This window comes from Apodemus sylvaticus, chromosome 3, assembly GCF_947179515.1.
Source record: "Apodemus sylvaticus chromosome 3, mApoSyl1.1, whole genome shotgun sequence".
Lineage (NCBI taxonomy): Eukaryota > Metazoa > Chordata > Mammalia > Rodentia > Muridae > Apodemus > Apodemus sylvaticus.
The window spans coordinates 133846866-133865684 of NC_067474.1; the positions used below are offsets into that span (position 1 = coordinate 133846866).

An 18819-nucleotide genomic window follows, 5' to 3' on the forward strand; every position below is an offset into this window, starting at 1 on the left:
ATTAAACTTCATCAAAAATTACATTTTAGATAGAATGTGGAATATCTGCTTTTTAGATATCTAAAAGGGATCCTGGGGCGTATACTCCACGTGTGGAGGGAAGAGAAAGGAAGGTGATACTGTTTTTATTCTCATTTCTTCTCTTTAATAAAGAATAGAAAATGTTATTGTCCAAAAAGGGGGAAAAAGGGAAAAAGAAAGAAAGAAAACCCAAGTTCAAAAACTATCAGTTCTGTATCCCAAGACACACAAGTCTTCCAGGACAAATCAGGACTCAACCCAATTCTATCAATTCTGTTGCTGCTACCCTTCCCCCACACCACCTGATTGTGGAATCCCAGTCCTGGGCCCTACCTTCCCCCACTCCTTTCCTGCCCACCAGCCCCCACACAGCTGGTTGGGAGCAGACTTTCTGTTCATTTCACTTGCCAGCCAGCCTGTGAACAAAAGCTAGTCTTGGCAGAACAGTTACCTGGCTCCATTCCTTCTGGGAAGGAAGAACATTGCCAGAGACGAACACTGTGTCTAAAGGAAGCCCTGGAGGCCCCAGAGGAAGCAGCACAAAATGCTATCCACTGGAAAAGGACCAGGCTAGAGACCTCGGTCTGCCTGGGAGTCCTGGGGGAGAGGGCCAAAGGGGCAAGATTATTGTACAGGAGCTCCTGGCCAGATCCTATCCCAAACAGACATCGAAATAAAGAGGCATGGCGCACCAGCCAGGGGAAAGCAGGCAGTCTGTGTTCTGGGCTGTCAGGAGCTCTGGCTTGTGCTGGAAGTTCAGAGACCGATGTCCCACCCAGGCCTCATCCCTTCCCACGGGGAATCACTACAAGTTTACAATGGCCCACCTGCTTCCATTCCCCTCTTGCTCCTTAGCAACAGGAAGACCATGAGAGGGGCTTTTCTAGGAGAAGAGACTGTCAGGGGGAGGTGAAGTCAGTTATTTTTGTCATCTCACCTGACAGGTCAGGCCTTGGTGCAGGGACGCCCTGCTTGGTTGAGTCAATAGGGCCGGAGACGGATTGGTGGGATAAGAGCCAAATATTGCCAGAGAGGTGTTGCTTCTTCATAAAGAGAAGAAGAGCAGCTCAGAGTTCAGCATGAATTTCAGGACCATGGCCAAGAAGAGTGGTAAGTGGGTCCTTCCTCCTCCAGGTCTGGAAGAAACTGAGCAAGGAAGAGTTAGATACTAAAATAGGCATTGGTGTTGGATCAGAGGTCTGAGGATGTCTCAGCTGAGGACTATAGAAGAGTAAAGAGAGTTAGAACTGAGACAGGAATTCAGCTTTACCTGGGGATGGCTCAGGATGTTGACAATGAGTTCAGTGGATCTGGGAGAGGGGTCAGGAGTTGGACCCAGGCAAGAGCAGAGGGGCCCGAGAAACAAATGCTGATTGGTTGATACTCAGCGGAAACTGTAAGGGCTGGAGAGTGGGTAAGAAGGTTGGGAGGGGAGAGCTGAGACTTAGCGACCCCCTTCCTTGGGCTTGGTAATGTCTCTCCTCTTTTCTAATGAGTTGGCCCAGTGGAACACTGTCTTGGCCTTGGGAAAGGACCAACGTGCCTCCTCAGCCAATGGTCCCTAAAAGTCCTATCCCTTCAAGGAGTTTCAATGGCCTCTATGTTACAAAGGCCAAACTAAGGGGGTTCTCACCTGCCGAAAGCTCAGCTTTGGGATGGAGCTCAGGATGTGCAGTCCTTACCTGGACTACTTAAGAGCAGGTGACACCAAGGGAACCAAATACCCCTTCCCAAGACCAGCTGTGAATGAGAAAATCAAGCCACTCAAGACTTGTTATATGGTAGTCACTAACTGTCTGAGTGATGAGTTCTAATTTTGATATCACGCACTATACTTTGAGAAGGAAGCTTTGAGAAACCATAGATGAGGCTGAAAGAAAAAATTTAAGGACTGCCTGTTCCCACAGGTCACTCCTCACTACTGCTAGAAGGGAACCTTTTCACCAGTAGACACACCCTCCCTCTCCCTCCTCATTGCTCCCTGACTCTCTTCCCCACACAGCTTCACTTTCCAGACACTCAAGAACCCACACAAACGCCCCATTCTCCCTCAGACTCAGCAAAGGAACACATCCCGTCCTCCTCACACTAAATCCAGCCTGACTCACACTTCAGCTCTCAGTCCACCTCACCTTCCCATACAGACTCCGTCACACCCAGGCTCCACACCGTTCCACAAACGCATCTCTCACAGTCTCCAACTGTGCAGTCATATGGAGTAAACACAAACTGCAATCACACTCCCACATACAGACAGGTCTACACATCCCCAGTCCTTTACACAAGTCACAGGTGAGAACACGTGTACACTCTCCATCAGAAATAGACATATGTAGAGTTACCTATCAACCTCCCACACCCACGAACTTCCAGGGTGCAAACCATGCTCACAAATCACATGTTAATCACATAAATAACACTGCAGTTAATATACCCATACCCTACACAACACAATCACCTTCACTCACACACATAATTCCATGCTTGCCAGACGAGGTCCCCATCTGACTGTTCTACACTGGCTCCCACATCCTGGGTAAACAGGCCCCAGAGTCTTGGCTCCAGGAAGGCCACCCCTTTGCTTTCTCTGCCCACAGGAATCTTAATTTGGGGGATCCTGCTATCCATCTCCAGCTGCCTCGCCTTCTATGAGGACCTTCTCAAGTGTTTCCAGGATCCGGATTATGAGTCCTTCCTTCTCATAGCCCAGAATGGGCTCCATACCTCCCCACTGTCTAAGCGTGTGGTGATAGTGGGAGCTGGCATGGCAGGCCTAGTGGCAGCTAAGACCCTACAGGATGCTGGTCACGAGGTAAGAAGGTCTTGAGAAGCCTTGATCATCAGCCTCCCATTTGCCTCTGTGGGTGAAAAATGAGTGAATAGCCTGACAATGTACAATTGCATGTACCTGCTCTTCTTCACCAACCCCCTGGGCCCTAACCATTGCTAACTACTATTCATGTTCTTGTGGAGACAAAAGAGAAGGCCTACGCTACCAGGCGAGAGCCTCAAATCACTCAGGACTCTGTGGGACAAACAGCCCCAGGGAGGTTATACTGTATGTTCAGGGCCTCCAGACCAGATCCTATGGCTATTTGGATGTAAGAAGTGTGGTGAAGAGAAACATCCCTCCCTAAGAATGACAGCAGCTCCTCTGATCTCCAGGTAACCATCTTGGAGGCCAGCAACCACATTGGAGGTCGTGTGGTCACCCTCAGAAACAAGGAGGAAGGCTGGTACTTTGAACTTGGACCAATGCGAATCCCAGAAAGCCACAGGTAAGCCCTGTGTAAGAGAAGGAGCAAAAGGAATAGGGGGAGGGGGAGGTATGGAAAAGGTGGGAGGGACCCTGATGCTATCCTTCAGCACCCAATACTCTTAGGATTGCTCCCCTTACCTTCTAACTCCTGTTAAAGTTGTCACCACACTCAGCGTCATCCTCAGCCCTTCTCTTCTGTTTCTGAGCAGCTCAGGGGCCATGACTTGGTCAGCAACAGTGTAAAGAAAGGAGTGAGAAGATTAGGTGGCCCTGTGTCATGTGACCCACCAATTCGTCAGGAGTGATACTCATCCCCTACTTCAATAGCCAAGGTCACAGGAAACTGAGGGTCACCCAAGAAACAATAGCTACCAGCTCACCAAACTACAGTGTAAACATGGACAGTCCCATAGCTGTCAGCTACATCCAAATAAGCTGAGAAAGTATAACACATTCTGTTAACAACATCTGTCATTTGTTCAGTACTAACTTTGTTCTAGACTGGATCTCCACAGATTTTATTTTTGCATTTAATATAAATTGAATGAACCCACACTTACCCTCCAAACCATCAGAAACAAAAACACCTGCAGCAACCCAAAATGGGAGTCACTAAATATAGCTTCAAAGTTACTTAACAGTGCACAGTGGGATCCCAGACGCTGTCTGAAACAAAGGACATTTGTCTATACTTTTAGAGTCCTACTGGCTGGGATTCCATAAAGGGCCTTAATTCGTTGACTATCCTGCTCTCTACAGCCTTGGGAATAGGGGAGCTAATGCTCACAACATTTAATGATATTACAATTGAACAAGCAATCACTTTGAGTTCCTCAGCACAAGGTTACACTGGTTTTTATCAGAAGTAGTTTCTAATGTGGGACCAGAAGGTACTAGGATGTGACTTGTGTCTTTGCTCCAGGCTAGTCCACACCTATGTCCAGAAGCTTGGCCTGAAGTTGAATAAATTCAACCAGTATGATAGCAATACCTGGTACCTACTCAATGGACAACGTTATCGTGCCTCTGAAGTCATGGCTAACCCAGAGATCTTGGGCTACCCCCTGAGGCCCATGGAAAAGAACAAAACTGCCACAGATCTGTTCTACCAAGCCATCACTAAGGTACCTGCTGCCTTTCCCTTCTTGGATCAAGAAGGAAAGGAGTGGTGCCTAAGGTTACACAGCTGATTGGTACATAGATTCAGATCACCTGATTCCCACCCAATACTCTTAGGATTGCTCCCCCTACCTTCTAACTCCTGTTAAGGTTGTCACTACCCTCAGCTCCACCCTCGGCCCTTCATTTCTGTCTCTGATCAGCTCAGGGGCAACCATGTAAAGAAAGGAGGGAGTAGATTAGGCAGCCCTTGGTAGTGAGTCGGTCATCCCAGATGACAGTGAAGATCTTAAGGTAAATGTGTGTGTGTGTGTGTGTGTGTGCGCGCCTATATGTGTATCTGTGTGTCCATATGTATGCTGTGTGTGTTTGTGTGTGTGTGTGTGCGCGCGCACGTGCATATTTAGGTGAATACGGATGCACATGCACATTTTTGTAGAAGTGAGTAGTCAATACCACGTGTCTTCCTTGATTGCTTTCTACCTTATTTTATTTTATTTTATTTTATTTTATTTTATTTTATTTTATTTTATTTTATTTTATTTTATTTTTGGCAGTTTCTCCCTGAATGTGGCGCTTGCTAATTCTGCTAGATAGACTGCTGGCCAGCAGCCCCAGGGATCCTACAGTTTCTATCTTCCCAGTGCTGACATTGCAGCCATGTGATAATACATCCTGCTTTGTTTTTTTGTTTGTTTGTTTGTTTGTTTTTAGTTCATTCATTCGTTTGTTTGTTTGTTGAGACAAGGTTTCTTTGTGTAGCCAGAGCTGTCCTGAATCTCTCTTTGTAGACCAGGTTGGTCTCAAACTCAAAAAAATTTACCTGCCTCTGCCTCCTGAGTACTGGGATTAAAGGTGTGTGCCAGCACCAGCTGGCTCACACCCTTTTTAATAAGTGAATTGGTGTTTTGCCTGAATGTATATCTGTGGAAGGGTGTCAGATCCCCTGGACTGGAGTTACAGACAGTTGTGAGCTACCATGTGGGTGTTTGGAATTGAACCCACATCCTCTGGAAGAATATCCAGTGTTCGTAAACACAGAGATATCGCTCCAGCCCCAGCACATGCTACTTTTGAATGGAGGCTGGGTATAGCACTCAGGTCCTCAGTCCTGTTTAGCAAGTATATTATCAACTGAATATTCACCTTAAATTTTTGTCCTGAACAGGTCTTCTGTTCAAATCAGATGTTATAGTACCTGATTTTAATCCCAGTATTTGGGAGATAGAGGCAGAGGGATCTAGATTGAAGAGCAATCTCAGCTATACAGTGATTTTGAAGCCAACCTAGGCTATGTGAGACTCTTCCTCAACAACCTCCATTTATAGCATCTTCAAATGCAGGGGACATACTCAGGGAAGAAGGCACAGCCAGGAGCTCTGGGAACTGCCCCTTCCTGGCCTTTCCTAGCCTCTCCAAAGATCTTGACTCTAATCTGAAGGCATGTGAGACATCTGATACCCTATGACCTTGTCTACAACAGCCTAGATTTCCTGGCTACCTGGAAGCCCAGACTGATAATACCTCTCTCCCCCTTCTGCAGATCAAACCCCATATGAAGACATTCAACTGCAGTCAGCTGCTGTCCCTTTATGACTCTTACTCCACCAAGGCAAGTGATAGAGGCCCCAGGGTGCAGGTGAAGTGATGAGCCTTGAGCTCAGCCCTGGCCCTGGGACAGTGTCCTGCCTACAGGAGACCCCATCCCTACTGCCAAAGCTATTGCTTCCCTCAAGCCCAGATCTACTGTTGCAGGCCCAGGCCCCTGCTAAAGCCTCCCTATATAGAGACCCTCTAACCCACACGTGCATCTATGGTGCCCCCCATAGGCTTACCTGGTGAAGGAAGGGATGCTGAGCAAAGGGGCCGTCGACATGATCGGCGATGTGATGAATGAGAACGCTGGCTACTATAAGTCCCTCCTAGAGTCCCTGAGGATTGCTACCCTCTTCTCCAAAAGTGAACAGTAAGGCTGGCCTGGGGCTGGGAAGGAGGCCATCTCCAGGACTGGTTTATTCGGTATTTACTATAGGGGTGGGGGGAGCACTCAATCTCTGCCTGACACGGGACTGTGTATTCATGAAGGTGGCACTTATAAAGTGTCCCCCACAAGAGGGTGGCAGATAGGTTCTTCACTTTTCAGACCGGAAGTCTGCCCAGGACCATAGGACACAGAGATCTGCTATTGTCTCCCGCTCATCTTTTCCTCTCCACCCCTGTAGATTTTCAGAGATCACTGGTGGCTTTGACCAACTCCCCAAGAGCCTCAGTGCCAGCCTGAAGCCTGGCACCATCCGTCTGGGATCCAAAGTAGAAAGAGTGGTAAGAGATGGGCCCAAGGTTGAGGTTTTGTACCGCACAGATGGGCCCACCTCTGAGCTGCACAATCTCACTGCGGACTATGCCATCATCACTGCCTCAGCCAAGGCCACGCACCTCATCACCTTCCAGCCACCTCTAACCCGAGACAAAACACATGCCCTGCGCTCCGTTCATTACACCAGTGCCACCAAGGTGGTTTTAGTGTGCAACGAACGCTTCTGGGAACAAGATGGCATCCGGGGCGGCTACTCCATCACTGACCGACCCTCCCGCTACATTTACTATCCCAGCCACAGCCTGCCAGGCGGCAAGGGAACCCTGCTGGCCTCTTTCACCGTGGGTGATGATTCCTCCTTCTTTACTGGCCTGAAGCACAACCAGGTGGTGGATGTTGTCCTGGATGACCTTGCGGCAGTGCACCGCATACCCAAGGAGGACCTAAAGCGCATGTGCCCAAAGTCAGCGATCAAGCACTGGTCTCTAGACCCCCTCACCATTGGCGCCTTTGCAGAGTTCACACCCTACCAATTTGTGGACTATTCAAAGCAGCTCTTCCAGCCAGAGGGCCGCGTTTACTTTGCTGGGGAACATACCTCCCTGCCGCATAGCTGGATAGACACCTCCATCAAGTCTGGCATTCGGGCTTCCAGCAACATTCAGGCTGCAGTGGACAAGGAGGCCACTCGGGGACAGATAGCTCTTTAGAAGCCCTTTGCCAATAATCAGGATGTTCCCACCCCTATCCCCCCACCCCCCCCACCGCCCACCCCCACCAAGAACAATCTGAAGGAGAGTCTAAGAGAACAGGCTAGAAGATGAAAGAAGGCAGAAACCCAGGAGAGAGGTCACCACTGGCCCCTTGGTCTGCAAGCAGGAGCCCAGCTAGGAAGCTGACAAGAGACATCACCCTCTATTCTGTTCTACTCCCTGCATCTGTGGGAAACAGCAGAGCCAGGGTGTACAAAGGCAGGGGTAGCTGCCGAGGCTGAAGAATTCTAGAATCAGCCTTTAGCTTGAAGGAAATTGTCTCCTGCTACAAAACAGTAACAAGCAAACAAGAAAAAAGAAAAAAGAAAAGTGTCAACACCTCATTTGTGTTACAACTAGAAATCTCTAAACGCATAGACAAACCCCAAGGTTCCATCACATTGAATGGCAGACTGACACACATGCTCACACATACAAACAATAGCCTCTCATCTTAACCCAAAGCAGGTAGGAAAGGAGCACTTCTTACCTCATCCCCACCCCAACCCCCACTATGCATGAATGGCTCTCAGCCACCCTGACTCTCTCCCCCCTCACCAGCCAGATCCCTACTCTAGCTGTCATAGTCTACACCTAGCCCTGAAAGGACACCATGCTCATTTTACAATCCCTTCTCCACTTGCCCCCTTGCTAAAACCCAACTGCCTTTACAGAACCAACCTAAGTCATTCCTCCTCAAATCTTCCCTTAATTCCTCTTCAGTTCCAAGATGCTCTCTCCTCCGAGCCACAACTCCCCACCCCCTCACTCCCATCTTGAGTACTAAATGGACTGAAGACCTTACTGAGATCCTATTGCCAACTAAACCAGGAGACTCACCCCCAAAGGGCTAAGATCACATATTTTATGCTTTGTGTGTGTGTGTGTGTGTGTGTATTGGTGTGTGTATGTGTGTGACTGCATATGTGTGTGATTATGTGTATGTGTATGTGATTGCGTATATGCGTGAGTGTGTGTATGCGTGAGTGTGTTTGAGTGTGTGTGTGTATGAGTATGTATAAGTGTGTGCACACTTGTGCTATTTCCTCCAGCCTGCCAATACTTATTAAACATGCCACATGCCTGGCACCACATGGCACCTGGCTAAGAAGCAGAAACACAGAGAGTATGGAACAGTGAAAATCAACCCTCCTCTCCATATGTTCAAGGTTCAGGTCCCAAATATAACTCAATTTTTATTCCAAGTTCCAAGAAACCAAGATTTATTCCTGAGTATTGGGGGATCAACTAAGTAAAAAAGGAAGGGTAGATGAGTCACAAGCCCTCCTCAGTTGACAGACTCTGGAAACCAAGCATGATGACGTACTGTTGGAGTTTTGTGGAAGACCGGCATAAGATATGGCAGGGAGGAAGGGGAAAAGAAAAGTCCCATTTTCTACTGCAGCACGGCCCTTGTTAAATCTAGACAGCTCTTCTCTAATACCCACCTGTCACTGACAGAACATTTTTAGTTCCAAGTGACAGAATTCAAACTGGGGCTTTTGGCAGGGGGTTGTGGGGTGGCAAGAAATCTGAGATGAAGCTGCTTTTATCAGAGTGACTAGGTTCCAGACGGGGGGGGGGGGGGGGGGGGAGAAGTGTTAAGGGCCCAGAGTCTAGATTTAAGTGGGCCCTGCCCTCTTCTCCATTATAAATGAACACCTGTGGTATGGCATGCATAAAGACACAAAAGAGTGGACAGGGCAGACAATCAGAAGATGCTCTGCATGGACTGGAAATACACTTGAGGACCAGTCCTGGGGTTAAACTTCTGTATCTGACTACAGGGTATGCTTGGAGAACCTGTCTCGGGAGCACACACTCTCCCTTGGAAGTCCCCACGATGAGCTTAGGTCGGCCAGCTGTTTCCAGCTGTTAGGGTTACAGTGGAGCTTGTTGTCTGATCAGTTCCAGCCCCAACATAATACATGGGTTGGGGACTTGGGCATAGGCAGCAGTCTCTATCCACATCTGCTTGAGATGGTTAAGAAACTTCTAGCACACCGAACACCAGGTGGGTAGGGGGCTGCCTTCAGCTGCCTCCTTAACTTCCATCCTTAAGGTTACTGGGGAAGTTTCTGGACATATTGGAGGTTTAAGGCTTACACTTAGGACTGGGGGGGGGGGGGTCGAGCGGGAGTAAGTGCATGCCAAGATGGGTTGGTTCAGGCTGATGGGCCTGTTTAGCCCAATAGGTTGGATGTCCTTAGGAGCAGGGTTTTGTGGGGGGTTTTAATAGTATATTTGCTGCCTGGGTTTGGACCATTCAGGTATAACCTGACTCTCCAGGTTCTACCAGTTTCCCAGTAATGACTTCCAGCTTCCTGCCAAGCTGTAATCTTTAGGATACGGGATTGCATTGCCTGTGGCCACAGGCAGGTGATAATGGTTTTCTCTCTAGGACTATGAAGCAATCAGTGTGCCCCAAGAAGGACTCAGTTTCACAACCCCACTGAGTACAGTAATAGTGTCCCCCTGGCTTCTGGCGACTAAGAGCAGGGAACATTATCCTGGCAGGCACAGTGCTGAATAGATCAGAGCTCTTCTCTTCACCAGTGGATCCACAGCCCCAGGTGTGAATGACCCATCCCCAGATGCCTCTGGTTGTAATATTTTACAGAACTCTACCTGGAAGGTAGATTGGGTTTTGGTAAGTAGATTTGCTATGAGCTCCCAGGTCCTGGTCTTTCTTAGTTCCCATACCCAAGGTCCTGGTTTATGGGAGTTTGGGGTCTTTCCCACAGGGATCAAAGAAGACAAAATAGGACAACCATAATTATGGGATTCATGTCAGTCTTATCTTTAGGAGGATCGTTATCTTCTGTAGCCTCCTTCAGCTAGGTGTGGTAGATCTGTGGGATAAGTTACAGAAATATTTAATCTCAATATGGGGCTTGTACCTCACCTTTGATTATTCAATTCTTTGATAAAAGACACGCAAAACCTTTAATGTATATAAGCCTTAATCAGCAGTAGAGCTGAGCTGACCTTCTACGATATTGTATGTATTTCCATACCAATAACCCTACAGTATGACTTGCCATGTTCCATCTGACCTGCTCTTAACTCCAATGCCCTCATGGCCATGATGTTAAGGGTTTTACCCCATTGCCTCTTCTCCTCTCTCCATCTTCCTCTCTCTTCTCATGGTCTCCTCCCACCCCAAGCCCAGGAACCCTGAATCCTGCTTCTGTCTCTTCTGCCCAGCTTCTGGCTATCAGAATCTTTATTCACCAGTGTGGGATAATTTGGTGGGCAAGGTCACATTGTGTCACCTAGGTTTATGTCTGGTCTCTGGGAGCAACCAGCAAAAGACCAAACCTCAACGTGTGACTGGTGATCTTCACTGCAGAGGAGATGGAGAACCACAGGGAATGGGCCTCTCTGCATTGCCTCCAGACTCCGGTTTGGGATCCTCTTGACTCACACAAGGTCACCAGGATGGAATTTGTGGGCAAGCATAAATTTGGACAAAGGGGCAGTCCCATGAACTTACTGGTAAATAGTTCTCTGGGTCTGTTTCAGGGCCTGTAAGGACTTGAGGAAGGGATGGTTAATAATTTTCTGCCTATGAATAGCTTAAGGAGGAAAGGGGGTGGCCTCCCAAATGATAGGATCATCCCAAATAGGATGATGAGGTCTATTTGTGGTGTTTTGAATAGGTATCCCCAATACACTCATGTGTTTGAATGCTTGGCCCATCGAGAATAGCACTATTAGGAGGTACAGCCTTGTTGGAGTAGGCGTGGCCTTGTTGGAGTAGGCATGTCACTGTAGGGCAGACTTTACAGTCTTCTATGCTCATGTCCACCCACTATGGAACCCAGACCCCTTATGCTGCATTCAGATCAAGGTGCAGAACTTGCATCTTCTTTTCCAGCATTGTGTCAACATGCAAGCTGCCATGTTTCCTGCCATGATGATAGACTAAACCTCAGAATAAGTAAGACAGCCCCAACTAAATGTTGTCCTTTATGAAGATGAAGAAATACTTATACCTAAGAACCATGGGTGAAGTCCACTTTCGAGTGTTCTCTGGGAGTGCTTTCTTGGGCATGGATTCCTTTGGGGACTTTTCTTTCTCTTTGGAGGTTTCTTTGTACACAAAAGATACATCAGGGTACCATATATTTGACAAGACTGTCTAGTTGAGGGATATAATATATGGGCCTGAGTGACCCAGCAATTTTCAATGTCCCCAAGTGGGTGGTCTGATGTGGCCTCATGAACATTTGTCTTCCAAGAGCATCAGGGAGGACAGAGATCCCATCCTGTAAGAACCACCACACATTTGCATCTTGCTTGGCATCTTTCCTTTCTGCCCATTTGGTCTCTTCCTGTGTATAGTTTGGACATTGGAGTGATTTGGGTTCAGATGGGGTGACCAAGATCCAGAGAGACCTCACTGGTTCTACCGCTGTATTCTGGGTAGCTAAGTCTGCAGCCCTGTTTCCTTGGGCCTCTCGGGATTCCCCTTTTTTGATGCCCTTTGTGATAGACAGTGGCTACCTCTTTTGGCAGCCATAGGGCCTCTAATAGAACCAGGATTTCTTCTTTGTTTTTAATTTCCTTTCTGGCTATGTGAGGAGTACCCACTCCCTATAAAGAATGCTATGGACATGTGCTATGGAAAATGCAGAGGATTGTCTGTGTATCTGGTGATGGCTTTGCCCTGTTCCTGGATTAATGCCAAGAGTCCAGACTTTTGTATTAATGTCTCTTGGCTGAAAGAAAGGGCCCACACTGTCCTGTCCAAGGTGATAGCTGTGGCCCAGCGAACCTGATTCCATCTTGAACAAAACTGTTCCCACAGTACTTCTTTGGCTTTTTGCATCAAGACATCTGTTAGATAAGGTCTGTTGGATTAAAGCACATCAGTCACTTTCACGAAATAGTGGAAGGCCTCTGCTGAATTATCACCTGGCTGGAGGCTGGCTGGGTTGATGGCTGAAGTTTTAAATAATTGGATATCAGACTGGTCTCTGAGAAGTGCTTGATAATGCATTATTCAAGCATTGGGACATTCACCTCTCTGGAGTGCCCCTCAAGAGGGGCTCTTCAGAGTGCGAGGTAGTTAGGGACAGTTCCTGACTCAAAGTCAGTTTGTCAGCTTTTTTTATTAGCATGGCTAGAGCAGCAACTGGCAGAAACAGGATCAAAGAGCAGAGGGAGTGTGGGCCTGAGAACTATTTCCCTACCCTGTACACACTTCATTTACAACCACACAGATGGCAAGGGGATAGGATGGCCGAAGGGTCCTTGTGGATGTGTTGAGAGGCCAGACTGTGAAGGGCTAGAGGCCCCAGATAAGAAGCCAGGTCCTAGGCTGGAGACATGGCTCAGCAGTTAAGAGGTCCTGAGTTTGATTCCCAGCACCCACATGGTGGCTCACAACCATCTGTAATGGGATCCGATGCCCTCTTCTGGCATGCAGGTGTACATACAGACAGAGCACTCACATACATTAGATAGATAGATAGATAGATAGATAGATAGATAGATAGATAGATAGATAGATGATAGATAGATAGAGTCAGGTCCCTCCCCACCTCCACACAGGGACCTGGATGGGGGACCACAAGCAGGGGTGCAGAAAAAGAAGCAGCAAGTGAGACAAGAAGAGAGCATGGTGACCCATGGAGGCTCCTGGAGTTGAGACATGGGTGACAAGGACAAAAGGCACATGTCCAACACCATTCCAGGAACCAGAGAAGTACCTAGCCAGCAACTGAGAAGCAGTCAGAGCCAGCAGCAAGCTCACTGGGAGTATGAGCAGGGGGAACTTTGCAGTGAAGGGGGAACTAGTTACCCCACCCTGGGCACAACCAGGAGCCCCACTGGGGCATATAGAAGGGGGAGGTCAATTTTCTCCAGCAGAGCAGAGAGCAGAGAGAACAGGTAGAAATTTGGGGGGTTCTCTGTTTAACTTGTCTGAGTCAAAAGAATTCAGGTCCCTGAGAAGGGGACACAGGTCTTAGGCCAAGAGTATGGGTCTCACACCAGAGAAAGCCACCCATCAATATATGGGTCCTAATCTGTAAAACCCTCTTGAGACTGCTCACTCCCACCTCCCATTTTAGATCTGTTTCTCCAACCAAAGAATTGACAGAAACACACTGAGACACACAGACAGGCAACAAGTAAAACAACTAGGGGTGACCATCACAGACTAAACCCAGGAGATCCAGTATCTGTCTCTCAGGATCCCAGACACTGGAAATAGGGGTGCATCCAGCCTTCCCTAAGTGTCTTATGCAAAAGGCCCCATAACCAGACTCACCTCAGGAGGAGACAGATCCAGGCAACTTTCTGTAATTCCATTTAGGATAGAGGTGTTGGGTCAGAAGCATCTGGGTTGACAGAAGAAGAGATGGGAGACATTCCTGAGGCCCTGGACCTTCTCGGGCTATGCACCCCTAGGAACTGTCTGTCCCTATCCCTTGGCCCAAGGAACCCAAAGCCCACAGTGTTCTGCCATCTTAGTCTCTGGGAATCTCGCTGACACCTCCAGAATGTCTCAAGGTAATTCCAGCAGAGAACACAGGACACTGTTGTTGTTTTGTTTTGTTGTGTTGGGTTGGGTTGTGTTGGTTTGGGTTGGGTTGGGTTTTTGTTGTTTTGTTCTTCAAGAGTTTTTTGTGTAGTCCTAGCTGTCCTGGAACTTACTCTGTAGACTGGGCTGGCCTCAATTTTACAGAGATCATCCTACCTCTGCCTCCTGAGGACTGGAATTAAAGATGTATTTCAACACTGCCTGGCAACACAGACACTCTTAAAGTCAAAATGGAAGTCTGTGTTGCTGGCTGGCAGCTAAAGGGAGAACTTCCAAATTATGCAGCCCTAAGTATCATCATCCTTTATCTTTTATGTACAAAATCCACCTCCTGGCTGACACATTTTGGTTAGCAAGAACAGTTATCAAGAACCGAGAACCTAGAAGCCAAAAAGCAAGGTTAGGACATCTGGGGACTTTTCTGGATCCTAGAATTATGGCTAAGTCTTTGATGGATTAAGTTTTTGTTCCCTTTTGGGCAAGTGTTGGAACCTATGTGCTGAGTTCTAAGGTCAGAATGGCGCCTCCCACATGGCATCAGTTTGCTAAGATTGGGGGACCTGTTACAAGCTCCAGTGGCTATCACATAGGGAAATAAAATTCTAAGGATTCTGGGTTGATAAAAGTAGCACACATACTGCATCTCTCCTAGATTCCAGCACAGAGTCAAGGAAATCAGTTGAGCCACTCCCGAGCTTGACAGAGCCAGCTCCCTAGCATTTCCCACGCTAGCCAGTTCACCATAGGCAAGGCCACAGTGTCCATAGATAACCAGAAACCAATAAATGACACTCTATGATCTGGCCCATTGAGGCAGGAGTCTCCAAATGATGTCTTAAGCTATTCAGATTTATCAGGCCCTTGTCTATAGGGTCTTATCAAAAGCATCCTTTCCTTGAGATGCCTTGGCCTTCCTGGAAGGAATTCTGATCCAGTAGAGTCCAGCCTAAGAAGGGAACAGAAGGCAGGACCAGAGGTGAGGAACAACCCTATGGAGGAACATGTATCACCCTAAACTCCTAAGAATTCAGTGTCCAGAAGAAATAGACCAGCAAGCAGTGCGGGAACAGACCTGGGCGGCAGACTGATGACAAGCAAGTGTCTCCACCCACTGGACATAGAAATGAGGGGTCCAAGAAGCACAGAATCCACTGTGCACTGAGGGAACAGGAAGAAGGAAGAATGGTCAGCACAAGACTGAACCAATCAGGAACTTGGAATAAATGGCTTGGGCATCTGTATGGAAACTCAGGGATAGCAGAGACTCTCACAGGGACACAGAGTCTTAACTGCAGACAATGGAAATTAAATCTGAGTTAGTCAGAGAGAAACTTGAGTAAAGTCATCAAGAAGCTTACAAAATCAATAGGAAGGTCTAAAATGAGTTGTTGAAGTAGGCCAAAACCAAAGCAGCCATGTGGCAAGCGGGAGGAGCAGCCTGAAAGATGGTACTGTGGCCACTGAGCACCAGGTGTGGCCACCTTCCTCTATGAGCCAAAAGATGCCTCCTCTGCTAGCACAGCTGGTTGTCAGCTGTCTACTCTTTTTTAAGGTAGTTGCCCAGATGGCTATATATAAATAGCTAAGCCTGAGTTGGCACCTGTGGTGCTTTAATGAAAATGGCCTCCATAGACTCATCTATTTGAATGTCTAGTCCATAGTTGGTAGGGCATTTATGGAAGGATGAGAAAGTGTGACCTTGTTGGAGGAGGTATGGCCTTGTGGGAAGAGGTGTATCTATCACTGAGAGTAGCCTTTGAGATTTCAAAAGCTTTCTCTCTTCTCCTCTCCTCTCCTCTCCTCTCCTCTCCTCTTCTCTTTTCTCTTCTCTTCTCCTTGCAAATTAGGATGTAAAGCTCTCAGCTAATGCTCCAGTACCATGTCTGTCAGCTACCACACTTTCCACCATGATAGTTTTAGACTTATCCTTTGAAACTGTAAGCAAGCCTCTAATTAAATGCTTCAGTCATTGTATCTCCCCACAGCAATGGAACAGTAATTAAAACAGTCCCCATGGAAGCATCCAACAACATCTCTTAACTTTGGAGTTTGGGGAATCATTTTCTATCACCTATCACTGTAACAAAATACATGGCAAAAACAACAAATTGAAGAAAGATTTACTTTGGCTCACAGTTTCAAAGGTTTTATTCCATGTTCATTTGGTTCTGTTGTTTCTGGGCCATTATAAGGACAAACATTATGGCATGGTGAGGATTATGTGGTGGAACAAGACACTCACCTCATGACACAGAGAGTATGAGAGGAAGGGCCCACAGATAAGGTAGGACATTCAAAAGCATGCTCCCATAGCACACTTCCTCTGTCTAGGTCCCACAGTCCAATAGGCTGTTCTACCCTAAAATCAACACTGCGTTAACGAATTATGTAGCTGGCATCCTCACAGTCTAAACATCTCTCCCACCATCTTGAGACAAGCCTTCTACATTTAAGTCTTCTTAGGGGCCTCTTCAAGCACAAGTTATAACAAGGAGTGAGGGAGCAGCTTCCATAAATCCAAAGCACAGAAAACAGGCATTGATACTGAGACTGAGATGGATATCAAGGTAAGGTCTGAAAGGATGAATATGGGCTACTTTTGACCCATTAGCCATTTAAACCCTCTAAGTGTATGCATCATCTGAATAATATGAAAAATATATTGTGTCATGTTCAAGAGAGTCAGAGACCCTGTAAAAACACATCCAGAGATTATGTCATAGAGCATTGGTAGGCTCTTGACCTCTAGTGCTCTAAGAGATGGGTTGTTCTCCTTCTAAGTGACTTGACAATGAGGGGAAGATTTGAAGCCAGGGCTGTCTAACTCAGAAATCTGGCTCATTCCAAAGCATAATGTTGCTTCTAGTTAGAGGCAAAAAAGAAGAAAGAAGGAAGTAAGGAAAGAAGGGAGGGAGGAAGGGAGGGAGGGAGGGAGGGAGGGAGGGAGGGAGGGAGGGAGAGGGGGAAGAAAGAGAAAGAAGAGGAGGAGAAGGAGAAAGAAGAAGAAGAGGAGGAGGAGGAGGAGGAGGAGGAGGAGGAGAAGAAGAAGAAGAAGAAGAAGAAGAAGAAGAAGAAGAAGAAGAAGAAGAAGAAGAAGAAGAAGAAGAAGAAGAAGAAGAAGAAGAAGAAAGACTAGCCTAAGAACAAATTCCAGATTTTTGAGATAGGCTCTCACTATATATCCCTGACTTGAATGGAACTCATAAAGATCCACCTGACTTTGGTACCAAGTACTAAAGTTAAAGGCGTACACCATCATCCCTGGGAAATATCCCAGAAAAATTTAATTGGACACACAGAAAAGATGAAAACCTGCTTCCCAAAATTAAACCAACTCTCCAAGGTGCTCCTAGGCCCTGGCTTCTGGATTTAATCCCAGAGTCTGGTTTATAACTTAACAAAACTTTCAGGGAACCAAGTACAGAAAGGCCATCCAGGTTCTAGGAAATGCTACACAAAACAATTGGCCTTTCCCCCAGGAAATATATGAATGGGGAAGACTCTGAAAGTCTCTATAAACAAGTTAATGATTAGATCAATAAAAAAACAGTCAAGAGAAACACTCTGCATTCATACAGGCACCACGGTACAAATAAGGAAATGGAAGAGAAGGGAAATTCACAGTTCTGGAACACAGTGAAGCCCACTGTCCAAACTCAGACTGCTTTCTTAGTACTGCAGCCAACTCTCAGAATTCTCGAAGTAGCAAAGTTAAGCCATTCTCCATCTTTATCCGCCTCTGAATCTCCAGGATGCAAATGGGTCACTAGGTCAAAAAGGTGTAAAAATATCTATAGCAAGTACATTTGCCAACAGCACACACAAACTTCTAGTCATTTTTTTCTCCATCCTTTACATCCATATAAGTGACCCTCTCATGCCTCTCTCAGGAGGGTACTAACTTTGTCCTTCCTTTAAGTGATGAAGAAAACTGAGACACAGAGAAAATTAGTAATTCTCACTGTCTTAGTCACTGTTGCATTGCTGTGAAGAGACACCATGACCAAAGGCAACTCTTATAAAAGAAAGCATTTAATTGGGGTCTTGCTTACAGTTTCAGAAGTTAAGTCCATTGACATCATGATGCCACACATGGTGCTGGAGCAGTAGCTGAAAGCTACATCATGGTCTGCTGGCTGAGAGAGAGAGACCGGGCCTTGCATGAGCTTTTGGCATCTAGAAGCCCATCCCCAGTGGCACATTTCTGTCAACAAGGCCACACTTCCTATCCTTCTAATCCTTTCAAAGAGTTCTGCTCCCTGGCGACAAAGCATACAAATACATGAGCCTATAATAGCCACTCTCATTGAGACTACTACATTCACCAAGTTGCATAGTAAGAATACAATAGCATTATAGTCCAAGCCAGATAGTTATCTGTTAAATCTAATCCTAATCATAATTGTGATATATAAAAATAAAACTTACACTAATAAAAATAATAACAAGCTGGGCAGTGGTGGTGCATACCTATAATCCCAGCACTTGGGAGGCAGAGACAGAGGCAGGTGGATTTCTGAGTTTGAGGCCAGCCTGGTCTACAGAGTGAGTTCCAGGGCAGCCAGGGCTATACAGAGAAACTCTGTCTCAAAAAAAACCAAATCCAAAAAACCAAAAAAATAAAAATAAATAAAAATAATAACAACCTGGTCATGGTGACACATGGTCTTAATCCCAGCACTTGGGCAGCAGAGGTAGGTGGATCTCTGAACTCTTGGCCAGCCTGGTCTACAGAGCAAGTTCCAGGACTGCCATGGCTACACAGAGAAGCCCTATCTCAAACAAACAAACAAAAAAC

The 18819-nt window shown here is 46.8% G+C and overlaps 1 protein-coding gene across 1 annotated transcript; it reads left to right on the forward strand.

Moving 5' to 3' along the window:
- Positions 1-1100: 1100 nt before the first annotated feature.
- LOC127680079 (L-amino-acid oxidase-like) lies at positions 1101-7426 on the forward strand. The gene is made up of 7 exons (XM_052175658.1): positions 1101-1131; positions 2619-2833; positions 3187-3299; positions 4203-4404; positions 5943-6011; positions 6229-6365; positions 6622-7426. The coding sequence occupies exons 1-7, from the start codon at positions 1101-1103 to the stop codon at positions 7424-7426; spliced, it is 1572 nt and encodes a 523-aa protein (XP_052031618.1).
- The last annotated feature ends 11393 nt before the right edge of the window (positions 7427-18819 follow it).